Source organism: Sylvia atricapilla, unplaced genomic scaffold, assembly GCF_009819655.1.
Source record: "Sylvia atricapilla isolate bSylAtr1 unplaced genomic scaffold, bSylAtr1.pri scaffold_95_arrow_ctg1, whole genome shotgun sequence".
In the NCBI taxonomy this organism is placed as follows: Eukaryota; Metazoa; Chordata; class Aves; order Passeriformes; family Sylviidae; genus Sylvia; species Sylvia atricapilla.
In genome coordinates, this window is record NW_027077176.1 from 20,478 (window position 1) to 31,646 (window position 11,169).

General features: G+C 70.7%; 3 protein-coding genes across 7 annotated transcripts in view; 2 read left to right on the forward strand and 1 right to left on the reverse strand.

Annotated features, from left to right (window-relative positions):
- Positions 1 to 65: 65 nt before the first annotated feature.
- Positions 66 to 8,801, reverse strand: LOC136375140 (neuronal tyrosine-phosphorylated phosphoinositide-3-kinase adapter 1-like). Of its 5 annotated transcripts, XM_066340497.1 has the most exons (16): positions 8,611 to 8,801; positions 8,389 to 8,530; positions 7,644 to 7,794; positions 6,930 to 7,165; positions 5,910 to 6,746; positions 5,681 to 5,828; positions 2,035 to 2,128; positions 1,840 to 1,955; positions 1,657 to 1,756; positions 1,461 to 1,584; positions 1,253 to 1,366; positions 887 to 950; positions 765 to 808; positions 611 to 682; positions 475 to 534; positions 66 to 382 (listed from the first exon to the last, which is right to left on the reverse strand). In XM_066340497.1, exons 3-16 carry the CDS (start codon positions 7,790 to 7,792, stop codon positions 93 to 95), a joined length of 2,448 nt encoding a protein of 815 aa, XP_066196594.1. In that variant the 5' UTR covers positions 7,793 to 7,794; positions 8,389 to 8,530; positions 8,611 to 8,801; the 3' UTR covers positions 66 to 92. The 5 variants fall into 5 exon arrangements, with proteins under 5 accessions (XP_066196594.1, XP_066196595.1, XP_066196593.1 ...); XM_066340498.1 differs by lacking the exons at positions 8,389 to 8,530; positions 8,611 to 8,801 and having other exon boundaries at positions 66 to 246; positions 330 to 382; positions 7,644 to 7,923; XM_066340496.1 differs by lacking the exons at positions 8,389 to 8,530; positions 8,611 to 8,801 and having other exon boundaries at positions 7,644 to 7,926.
- On the forward strand, positions 7,920 to 10,295 carry LOC136375132 (TSC22 domain family protein 4-like). Its single transcript, XM_066340487.1, has 5 exons — positions 7,920 to 7,970; positions 8,755 to 9,270; positions 9,345 to 9,439; positions 9,643 to 9,691; positions 9,938 to 10,295. The coding sequence occupies exons 1-5, from the start codon at positions 7,920 to 7,922 to the stop codon at positions 10,130 to 10,132; spliced, it is 906 nt and encodes a 301-aa protein (XP_066196584.1). The 3' UTR covers positions 10,133 to 10,295.
- Positions 10,296 to 10,348: 53 nt separating this feature from the next.
- Positions 10,349 to 11,169, forward strand: part of PPP1R35 (protein phosphatase 1 regulatory subunit 35) — a 2,854-nt gene continuing 2,033 nt past the window's right edge. The window contains exons 1-3 of the mRNA XM_066340488.1: positions 10,349 to 10,639; positions 10,803 to 11,034; positions 11,118 to 11,167. Coding sequence (XP_066196585.1) covers positions 10,349 to 10,639; positions 10,803 to 11,034; positions 11,118 to 11,167 — 573 coding nt within the window. The remainder of the gene's footprint in view (positions 10,640 to 10,802; positions 11,035 to 11,117; positions 11,168 to 11,169) is intronic.

The window sequence follows — 11,169 nt, forward strand, 5'->3', positions numbered from 1 at the left end:
CCGGGCCCGGGGAACCGGAGCGGCGATCCCGGCGGGGGAGCAGGAGGGAGGCACCGAGATCGAAGCCGTTTCTATCGAATATATATTAGATATCACGATAAATCTCTCGGAACAAAAATAAAACCTGGTCCCGGCGGAGCAGGAGGAGCTCGGCCGGGCCGAGCTCCCCGCGGGCAGCTGCGGTCATAGGAAGGGGTTGGTGGTCGGGTGTCTGACGCCGAACGGCGCCGTCGGGGCCGGGACCGTCTGGAGGGCACAGAGAGGGGGTCAGCAGCGGAGAAAGGGGGCTCAGGAACGCCCCCTCTCACCGCCAATCTCCCCCTCCTCACCACGAAGGGGTTGGTGGAAGCTTTGGCAACGCTGAACGCTCCGAAAGGCAACCCTGAAACGGGGGTCAAAAACGGGGAGGTGTCAGCAGGGGCTGGGCGGAGCTTGCCCCAATTTTTATTAATATTTAACACCCCCAGCTCTTACCATCAGCCTGGAAGGGGCTGGGGAAGGCCCCAGGAACAGAGGGCGAGGTGAAAGAGGCACCTAAAAGGGGACAGGGAATTGGGACCCCCGGATCCCAGCCCGGCCGGGGCACTGGGGGGGTCAGGGGGTCACTCACCGGGGCCGTTGCTCTGGAAGGGGTTGGTGGAGGGTCTGGGGGCCACGGGGGCCGTGAAGGGGTTGGTGTAGCCTGGGGAGGGGAACACAGGTGTCACCCCTGGGCCCCCCCCTCACTTTTCAGGGTCCAAAGGGTGGGGTGATCACTGACTTACCCCCGTGGGGCAGCGCCGGGGGGTCCCGGAGGGTCCCGAAGGGGCTGCAGGGGGGAGGGAGAGCTGTGAGGGTCCCGTCCTGCACTCCCGGCAGGTGAGGGAGGAAAGGGGAGGGGCAGTACCTGACAGATGCTCCGCCCCCTGTGGGCAGAACAGGGGTGGCCACGCCCTGTGCAGACACACCTCCTGCAGGTGCAAGAGAGAAACCATGGAGGGGGTTCCCCAAAAACTCCTGGGACCCCTGAGAGTGACAGAGTTGCCACCAAATCCTTCCCCAGTGGCCCCCCAGTTACCATGGAGTGGCGGTGGGAACCCAAGCCCCCTTCCCCAGAACCCCACCCGGAATGGAGAGACCCCAGCTCCCCTCCGCCCATTAATCCCAAGTGTCCCAAAGGTATCGGGAGCCACCAAACCCCTCCCTAGTCCCCCACATGGTAACAGGGGGACCCCAAGCCCTCTCCCAGGAGTCCTGGGGGGGTCTCAGGTACCTGTGGTGGTGGGTGGGACGTGGAAGGGGGGCACAGCTCCCCCAAAAGTGGGTGCTCCAGGGCTGGTTCCAAAGGCATTGAAACTGGGGAAGGCAGACCTGGGTGGGGCTGGGCCTGGGGAGGGGGATGGGGTCACTCATAGCTGGTCACCAGGCCCCCAAGAGACCCCCGTGCTCCTCCCAGCCCCCTCTGAGCCCCCCGAGCTCACCAGGGAAAGCAGCGAACGCCGGTCCTGGGGCAGGGCTGGCGAAAGGGTCCCCCCCGATGTCAGCCAGGAGGTCAGTGCTGGCCTTTCGGGCCGGCTGGGGAGGGCGCTGGGCGGCTGGGCGGGGCTGGGGAGGGGGCACAGCGAGGTCAGGGGGTGGCATTACCCCTGGGCATCCCCAGAAGTGACCCGGTCTCACCTGTGCCAGTGTCCCTGTGTCCCCATGGAGGAGCTGGGGGGGCCCGGGCTCCGCTGTGGTGCTTTGGGGGGGTTGTTTCACTTGTTCTGGTGCCAAGTACCTGCCGCGGGAGGGCAAAATATTGCCTGAGAGATGCTCATGCTGTGTTGCCCAGGCTAAACGTGTCCCCAGCTCCTCTCGTACCATCGTTTCTTCTCGTATTTCTCCTGCAGGAACTCCTTCACCTTCTGGGGGTCGCGGGAGTCGGGCAGCAGCAAAGTCCGGGGGTCGAAGGTGCCAAGCCAGACCCGCCTGCAGGCCTGGGGGGTCGTGGAGGGGACACGGGGGTGTGGGCAGGGGGGGACAGGGAGGGCAGGGCCTCCACAGCCCCTCCCTTACCTCATTGCCGTGCGCCTGCAGGAACAGCACCTCGGCCTCGGTGAATGTCGTCATGGAGATGGACTTGACACGGTGAGGGGGGTTCAGTCCCCGCCTGGGGAGGGATTCGGGGGGTCAGCGCCCCCCCTGCGCCCATAAACACCCAAAATGGAGCTTTTTCTCTCAAAAAAGAGGCGCCCAGGAGCCCACACCTGTGGGGCCACGTGCCCAGGCCACGCCCCCTCTTGCTAAGCCCCGCCCCACCGGGCACAGAACATAAATTACATCCTGACCCGTATGGCCCCGCCCACGGCGCTCTATCCCCGCCCACTCAATGTTAATTAGCCCCGCCCCTCCCGGCCCCGCCCTCACACCCACGGCCCCGCCCCGCTCACAGCGCCCCCGAGCAGCCGGTGCACACGAGGCTGCCCACGCTGATGTCCACGTAGGTGACGCCGCGCTGGCCGCATTCGAAGCAGAGCCGGTTGGCGGGAACCGCGCTCACCAGCTCCCGCACCCGCCGGCACCAAACCTCGGCCTCCGCGTCCCGGCCCGAGCTGCCCCTGCGGGCCCCGGGGCCTCCGCCGGGCCCCGCGCCCGGCCCGGTGCCGCCGCCGCCGCCCGCCGCCATGTTCCCGCTCCCGCGGGCCCCGCCCCCCCGCCGCGGCGCCGGCGCTGATTGGCCGCGAGCAGCGCCCCCTGGCGTCCCGCGCTGCCTCTTCCCGCCCTTTCCGTCCCCTCAGCGCCGCGCCGCCCGCCCTGAGGGGACTCGGCCCCAAAACGGCCGGAGACGCCTCATTCTGCGCAGGTGTCACGGAAAAATCAGCGTTTTCCACCACGGGTACGTCCCACCACTTCCCGCTGTGAGGGACGGGAGTCTGGGGGTCTCCTCACCGCTGGCTCTTGCCGCCCTTTCACTGCCCTCAGTGCCGTACCCCCCCGACCCCCTCACGGGCACAGGGAAAAATTCCTCTTTTGAGGTCATTTCCTCCCAAAGTCTCTATTATTGCCCCTCTCCAGCACAAAACGAGACGATCTGAGCAGTCTCAATGCCTTCACTCAGGGTCTTGCACCTCGATTATTAATGCCCTTGGTGAGGGGTTTATATCCAAAACCGATGTGAAGGCTCCCTAATTTAGGTCATTTCCCGACAAATTCCCTAATATCCCCTTCGACTTGGGTGTTTTTCACCCTACAATCCTCATTACTCCCCGCCAATTTGAGTCGTTTCCGCCAGAACTTCACAATTACTTCCACTCCTCCATCCCTTTTTGGGTCATTTTCCCACAAAATCACTATTATCCTCACCCCCCTCACTCTCTCCTTTGGGTTGGTTTCCTACCAACTCACTATTATTCCCCTTCGTTTTGGGTCATTTCCCCACAAATTCACTACTATTACCTCTTCCCACAACCCATTTGCGGCCGTTTTCCCCCAAACCCAAATTCACCCCCTTGTAACCGCGCTGAGGGCCTCCAGGGAGGGGTCCCAGTCCCGTTTTTTGGGCCGCTCCCCCCGACAAGCCTTTTTTTCCAGCTGCATCTCTCTTTAATAGTGCACAGAACCACGTTACAAAACCCCCCCGTCCCCACGCCCCCCCCCAAATTGGGGCCCCCCCCGGACCCCGCGGGGACGAAGGCAATTCTGGTAACGGGGGGCGGGGGGGGGGATGAGGCACAGAGGGCCTGGGGGGGGTCCCAGGAACGGGTTAGGGGGGTCCTTTGCCCCCCCTCCCCACCACGGTCCCCCACCCAAAATCCCAGAGGAGATCCCCCCTCCCCTCTCACACCCCCCTCCCCGCATTTGGGGGCCCCCTCCCCTTCCAACACAACACCCACCCGCCCCCCCCCCGCCACAGGCCGCACTGCGGACCCCCGGAGTGGAACCCCCTCCCCGGCCCCTGCTTGATGCACCCCCATAAATACCCCCCCATAAATACATTGCAAAGCAGTTACAGCACCCTCCCCTTTTCGGGGGGCTGGACACCCCTAGGGAGGGGTGGACCCCCCGTGATTGGGGAGCTCTATCCCCCCCCCTTTATAGGGACCCCCTTAGTACCCCGATATTGAGGCTCGACACCCCCTGAAGTGGGGGACCCCCGCACTGGGGGGGGTTTAGTCCCCCTTAATGAGGGGATTGACCACTTTTGGGGGTGTTTCCTCCCCCCCTCCCCGTTTTTTGGGGTCCCTCGCTGTTACCCCGGGAGGGGTGGTCTCCAGGTCCCCCCGCTGTGTCAGGAGTGTGTCCCCCCCCGTTATTTACAAGGGGGCTCAACATACCATAAATACCCTCCCCCATTTCTCCCCAACCCGGCCCAGCCGTGTCGCCCCCCCCCCCTTTAGGATTCCCCCCCCTCCTTTATCCTCAGGAGCCCCCCCATGATTTTGGGGACCCCCCCCGCCCCCCCTAAGCCGTAGGGGCAGGATTTGGGGTGCTCCAGGCACCCCGGGGGGGTCAGATCGCGGTGTCCCAGAGCACGGCGTGGGGCCGGCGGGCCGGGGGGGTCCCGGGGGGCGGCGGGGGCGGGGGGCGGCCCTCGGCAGCGGCGGCCCCCCCTTTCCAGGCGGGGGGGGCGGGCAGGGGGGGCAGGCTGTCCTGTTTGCACAGCCCCCCCCCCCGCCCCCCCCGCGCCTTGATCTCGGTGCAGACGCAGCGTTTTCGGTCGATCACCTCCTGCAGCTGCCCGTCCCGGGGCCGGGGGGCGGCGGGGAACGTCCCCCCGGGGACCCCTCCCGAGAGGGGCCGCGATGTGGGGGGGGCCGCGTGGGAACGGGGGGGCCCCGGCCTGGCGCACCCCCGAGGTGGAGGCGGAGCGGCCCAGGCGGGGACCCCCGGGGAGCTCTGTGAGAGGGGACAGGGACGTCAGGACACGGTGTCACCCTCCTGTCACCCCCCCGGGGTCACCTCCCCGTCACCCTCCCGGTGTCACCCTCCTGTCACCCCTCACCCCGGTGTCACCCTCCCGGTGTCACCCCCCTGCCAACCCCCCCGGGGTCACCTCCCTGTCACCCTGCCGGTGTCACCCCCTGCCAACCCTTCTGGTGTCACCCTCCTGTCACCCCTCTCCCCGGTGTCACCTCCCTGTCACCCTGCCGGTGTCACCCTCCTGTCACCCCTCACCCCGGTGTCACCCTCCCGGTGTCACCCCCCTGCCAACCCCCCCGGGGTCACCTCCCTGTCACCCTGCCGGTGTCACCCTGCCGTCACTCTCCCGGTGTCACCCCCTCCCCGGCATCACCCCTCGTCACCCTCCCGGTGTCACCCTCCTGTCACCCCTCACCCCGGTGTCACCCTCCTGGTGTCACCCCCCTGTCACCCCTCTCCCCGGTGTCACCTCCCTGTCACCCTCCCGGTGTCACCCCCTGCCAAACCCCCCGGTGTCACCCTCCCGGTGTCACCCCCTTCCCACCCTTCTGGTGTCACCCCCCTTGTCACCCCCGTCCCCAGCGTCACCACCTCGTAGGACAGAGGGTCCTCGGATTGTCCCTGTCTCTGTGCCCACCCGACATCTGTCGGCCCCGCAAATGTCCCCGTTCTCCCCAGGACTGTCCCCGTGTCGCCCTGCAGGACCCCCACCCCCGTATCCTCATGTACCCTCCAGCCCCCCCGTGCCCCCCCGAATGTCCCCAGCAGGTGCCCCGCACCGTCCCGGTGTCCCCGCACGAACCCGAGGGTCTCCCGCAGGCGGGGAAGGTCTGGCAGGGCACCGGGGGTCCGGGCCGCCCCCGGGGCCCCTCGGCCCGCACCGGGATCCCGGAGGGGGGGGGGAACCGCCCCCGCGCCCCCCCGCTCCTCCCGGGGGGGCTCCGGCGCCTCTGCGAAAACAATGGGGGGTGTCAGTCACGCCCACGGGGCGTGGCCCCCGCCGCAAGCCCCGCCCCACCCCCGTCACTCACTCTCGGAGTCCTTCCCGCGGCGGGCAGAGGCTCCGATTCCCCGCCGAAGGGGCGGGTCCTCCTCGCGGGTGAGGGCGGGGCCTCCCGGCGCCACGCCCCCGCGCAAGCTCTCGTAGGCGGGCGGGCGTTTCCCGGGGGGCGGGGCTTCGGCGGAGGGTGGGAGTGGCAGCGGTCCGAGCCCCGCCCCGCCGCGTTCACGCCCCGCCCCTCCCGGCGGGTGTTGCGGAGGGAGGGGCGTGGAGTGGCTCCGCGCGCGGGCGGGGGGCGGGCCCTCGCGGCGTGAGGGGAGGGGCAAGCGCGAGGGGCCCTCGGGGGGCGGGGCCAGCGGGGGTGGGCGTGGCGGCAGCAGGTTGGGGAAGGGCGGCGGGATGGGGGCGGGTCCGGAGAACGGGGCGTGGCCGATAAAGGGGGCGCGGCCGGCATGAGGGGCGTGGCCAGAGAACGGGGCGTGACCGGTGTAGGGGGCGTGGCCAGAGTGCAGCACGGGGCCACCGAAAGGGGCGTGGGCGCTGTGCGGGGTGTGTCCGTAAAAGGGTGCGTGTCCCGAGAAAGGGGCGTGTCCCGGCCCCTCCCCCGCGGGCAGGGGGCAGCTCATCTCCTCGTAAATGGCCTCGGGCTCCTCGGCGGGCGGGGGGGGCGCTCCCCCCGGGCCCCCCCGCCGGGGATCGCCCCCCGGGACCCCGCGGGCGTCCCCCACCATCTCGATGTACACGGGCTCCTCCGCCTCCCCCTGCTCGGCCAGCGCGGGCGGGGGCGCCCCGGCCGACAGCCGGGTCTGGGGGCTGCGCGACGGCTTCAGGGGGGGCGTCTGCCGCACGCAGCCCCCCCGGGGGGTGCCTGGGGGAGGGAAGGCTGTCAAGGGCCGGCTCGCCCTCTGCGGCCCCTCGAATTCCCTGCGTCCCCTCCCGGCCACCCACACCTCCCCACCAAAGTCCCTGTCCCCTCCCTGCCACCCCCTGAGCCCCTCCGCAGCCCCCCAGCCGCACTGAGCCCCCTCCAAACCCTGCCGGTTCCACTCACCCCCTCTCTTGGCGGGCGGCGCCTCGAGGCCCCGGCCCTCCGGGGGTCCGGTGCGGGGTCCGGGGGGGCGCAGGGGCACCCCCGAGTCGGGGAGCCCCACGGCGTGGCAGGACAGCGAGCGGGGGGCCATGCCGGGAGCACAGGGCCGGGGGCCGCGTTCCTGCGGCGCCGGCAGCGTCAGGAACCCCACACGCAGCGGGCGCCGAAGGGACCCCCCTTCCCGAGCCTTGGGGACCCTGGCGATGGGGACACGGGGGGTCAGGGGCGACCCCGAAATCCCTGGGGACGCCCCGACCCCCTCAGAGATTCCCTTGGACTTTGCTCCTGTGGTGCAGGGGCACTGGAGTACAGAGGGGAACTGGGGTCACCCGTCTTTGGGGGAGCAGAAGGTGGGCCATGGGTCTGGGGGTCAATCCCAGGAGTGCAGGGGGGGAACGGGGCTGCCCGCACCAAGGGTCTGGGAAGGGGCAGGGGTCCCCAGTTCCCGCAGGGTGAGCTGGGGGCTCTCTGGGTCCCGCCAGCGGAATTCCAAGGGGTTGGTGACCTGCCAGGGTGATCCTGAGGGATCCCGGTGTCCCCTAAGAGTGCTCCCAGGGGCACTGCCTTCCCTCCAGGGTAGTCTTGGGGGGCTTCCGTGTCCCTCCACGGTGGTCCCAGGGGGTCGCAGCGCCCTCCCCGGGGGTGTCCCCGGGGGTGTCCCCGCTGTCCCCTCACCCCTTGCGCGGCTCCTCCTCGCGGGGGCGCCACTCGGGGCGCCCCTTGCGCTGCAGCAGGTTCATGGCGGCCGCCGGGGGGCGCTCCTCGCCCAGGCGCAGGAGGGCGGCGGCGGCGGCGGCGAGTTCCGACCGCGGGGGAGCGCTCATGGCTGGGGGCGGGGCCTTCAGACCCCGCCCCCCCCGGCCCGGCGACCCCCCGCCCCCCGAATTCTGCTCCCGAGACCCGCCCGGACCCCGTGTCCTCAGAGCCCCCCCGCCCCTCCCGGAGCCCCGCATGCCGCTGCCTTCCGCCACCCCCAAAACCACCAGCCCCCCGACCCGGACGGTGGGTCCCGGGGTCCGCCCTCCCCAGATCCCCCCCAGACCCCGCAGGACCCCCCTCCCCACCTGGCGGCGGGGTCCCTCTGCCCTTCCCTCCCACCTTAAGGATTCCTGGGGTCGCCCCGGCCCCCGCCCGCCGGGTCCCCCAACCCCACCCGGAGCCCTCCGCGGTGATGCCGGGATGCGCCCGAACCCACCCGAACGCCTGTGGACACCGGGCTCCCTCCGCTCACCCCGATCCTGGGGACCCCCCAAACCCAACCCCCGGGCTGCCGCTGCCCACCCGAACGCTCCGATTCTCCTCGATCCCGGGCTTCCCCCGTCACCCCCCGGCCCCTCAGGATGCGGGGTCCCCCCACCCCACCCGGACCCCGGCTGGCTCCGTCCCCCCCCGGGCCTCCTCCCACCCCGCCCCTCGTTACCTGTCGCTCTCTCGGGGGTCCCGGCGTTTGGGGGGGGGGGGAATCCTGCGCCGCACCCCCCCCCCCACCGCCGCCAGCACGGCCGGGCCCGGGCCGGGGGCTCACGGGGGGCGTTGGCCCATGGCGGGGGAGGTCTAGCGGCCTGCGGGGGAGGGGCAGCGGGTGGTCACCGGGCGCGGGAGGGGCACCGGGCCCACCCCCATCCCTCCCCTCCTCCCTCACCGGCCGCTCCCGCCTCCCGCTCGCGCCGCTCCATTGGCGCTGACGCAGCGTCCGGGACGCGCCGCGGCTGCGCTGGCGCCCCCTGGCGGCGCGGAGGACCCGCAGACGCGCCGGGCAGTCACGTGGCCGATGGGCGGGTCGTAGGGGCGTGGCTTTCGAAAACGGAGGCGCGGCCTGGGGGCGGGGCGCGGCCGCGTGCGGCCCGGGAACGCCTTAAAGGGCAACATCACTTCCGGTTCTCACTTCCGGGTCCTGCCGCCGCCGCCGGTGACGGCTCCGGGCCGGCCCCGCCATGATCCTCCTCCTCCTCCCGCCGCCGCCGCCCCCATGAGCCGCAAGAAAAGCGGCTTCGCCATCACCAGCGTCCGCGGCGGCAGCGGGACGGCGCCCGGCGATGCCTCCGGCGCCGCGACCGGTTCTTCGTCTTCCTCCTCCGGCAGCCCCAGCGGCTCTCGGTTCCGCCTCGTTCGCTTACTGTCGCCGGGGGAGGTGCTGCGGCGAGGCCGGTGGCTCTGCCGTGATTTCTACGAGCGGGACGCGTCACCGCGGGGAGGTGGCGGCGGCGGGGGGAGGGTCCCGGTGTCGCTGGACGCCCCCCGGGCCGTCCCCGCCCCCCACCAGCCCCGGTCTCTCGGGGCTTTCGCGCAGCTCGTGCAGCAGGTGAGGGGGTGGGGTCTCCTGGGGTGGGGCCATGAAGGCCACACCCCCGACCCCCCACCCCGCTTTGTTTACAGGCGCTGCCCCCCAAACCCCCCTCGCCACGCCCAGGGGGCGGGGCCGAGCTTAGCGTGCGCCTGGGATTGGCTGGCGAGGAGAGCGAGGACGAGGGGTAAGGCGGGATTTCCGTTAGGGGACTTCCGGTCTGGGGGCGGGGCTGGGAAGGTGCGAGGGAGGGGCGCGGGTTCCCCTCCCCCCACCCCGAAAAGGGGAAGGAAACTCTGCCCCTCCCCCACCCACCCAAGGTGTCCGGTGTGGGGGAGGGGCGGTGTCCATCTGTCCATCTGACACCGCCCTCGTCTCCTTCCCTCGCAGCACCGGGAGCGGCGTCACCGCCATTGACAACAAGATTGAGAGGGCCATGGTGAGAGCCCGAGGGTTAACGGGGGTGGGGGGTCCCGGGGGGGCTCCTGGCCCTCAAAGGGGGGCCGGGGGCTTTGGGTCCCAATGGCGGCTGTAGGATCTGGATGTAGGGTTTGGGTCCTGGAAGGGAGGCATTATGGGGCTCTGGGTCACAAGTGGCCAATATGGGGGGCTGTGGGAGATGGATGTAGGGTTTGGCTCCTGGCAGTGGGGATTCTGGGGGTCCCTGACATCACTCTCCCCACAGGACCTGGTGAAGTCCCACCTGCTGCTGGCGGTGCGGGAGGAGGTGGAGGCGCTGCGGGAGCAGATCCGGGAGCTGAGTGAGCGGCGGGCGGCGCTGGAGAGAGAGAACCGCCTGCTCCGGGCACTCGCCACCCCGCAGCAGCTGGCCCGCCTCGTGTCCCCGCAGCCCCCGGGGCCGCCCCCGGCGCCGCCCTGAGCTCGGGGGGCTCTCGGGAGGTTCTCAGGGGCCGGGCAGGGGCTCCGCGCTCGCTGCACCGCTGCTGCTTTAATGGGAGGAAGGCCAGGGAGTGCCGCTGAGCTCTCTCGCCCTTCCTGCGCAACTTGGGGCCTTTTTTAATAAACCCGCGATTTTTACAGCACGGGCGAGGGACCGTGTTGATTTTGGGGAGAAACTCGAGGGACCGTGGGGTTAATGAAGGGGTGGGAGCGGCTCCTGCCAAGGCGGGGCTCGAACCCGCGGCCCCCGAGGCGGAGCCACGGTGGGAAGAGCCGGGGCGCCATCTTGGGAAGGGCGAGACCACCGGGGGCGCCATCTTGGAGGGGTCAACGGGCGGCGGCCGCCATCTTGGTGAGGTCACCGTCAGGGGCGCGGCCGCCGGCGGGAAGGGGCGTGGCTCCCGCCGCCATGACGCCGCGCGCGGTCCCGCCGCCGCCGCCCGGGGGGATCCTGAGGCGGGGGGGGCGCGGGGCCGGTAACCGGCAGGTGGGGGTGGGGGGAAACGGGACACCGGAAACACCGGGGGAGCGGAACGGGACACCGGAAACACGCGGGAGGGGACGGGACACCCCCAACTCGGGCGGGAGCGGCCCCGGGTGTGGGGGATCCCCCCCGAAACGGCTCCGTGACCCCCGGTTCTCCCCTGCAGGTGCGTTTCGCGCCCGGCCCCGCGCTCCGCGATGAGGAAGAGGAGGATGAAGATGAAGACGGGGGGGTCTCCGCCCCGGCCCTGTCCCCCCTGGCGACCCCCACCCTGCACAGCAGCCGCGGGGGTCCCGGAGGAGCCCCCCCGGAGCCCTTCGACGCCCCCCGAGCCGCGGCCGCGCTCCTGGGCAGCTCCTTCGCGGCCCGCAGCGCTCTGGGCGGGGCGGCGGCCGCCGGTCAGTTTGGGGCTGGGGGGCTCAGCCCTCACCCACCGCCCCCTTTTTCTCCCCGATTTAACCCAAACCGCTCCTTTTTTTAGCCATGAACGTGCCGCCGGCGCAGCGCCTCTTCCGCGGCCTCGTCAGCCTGGC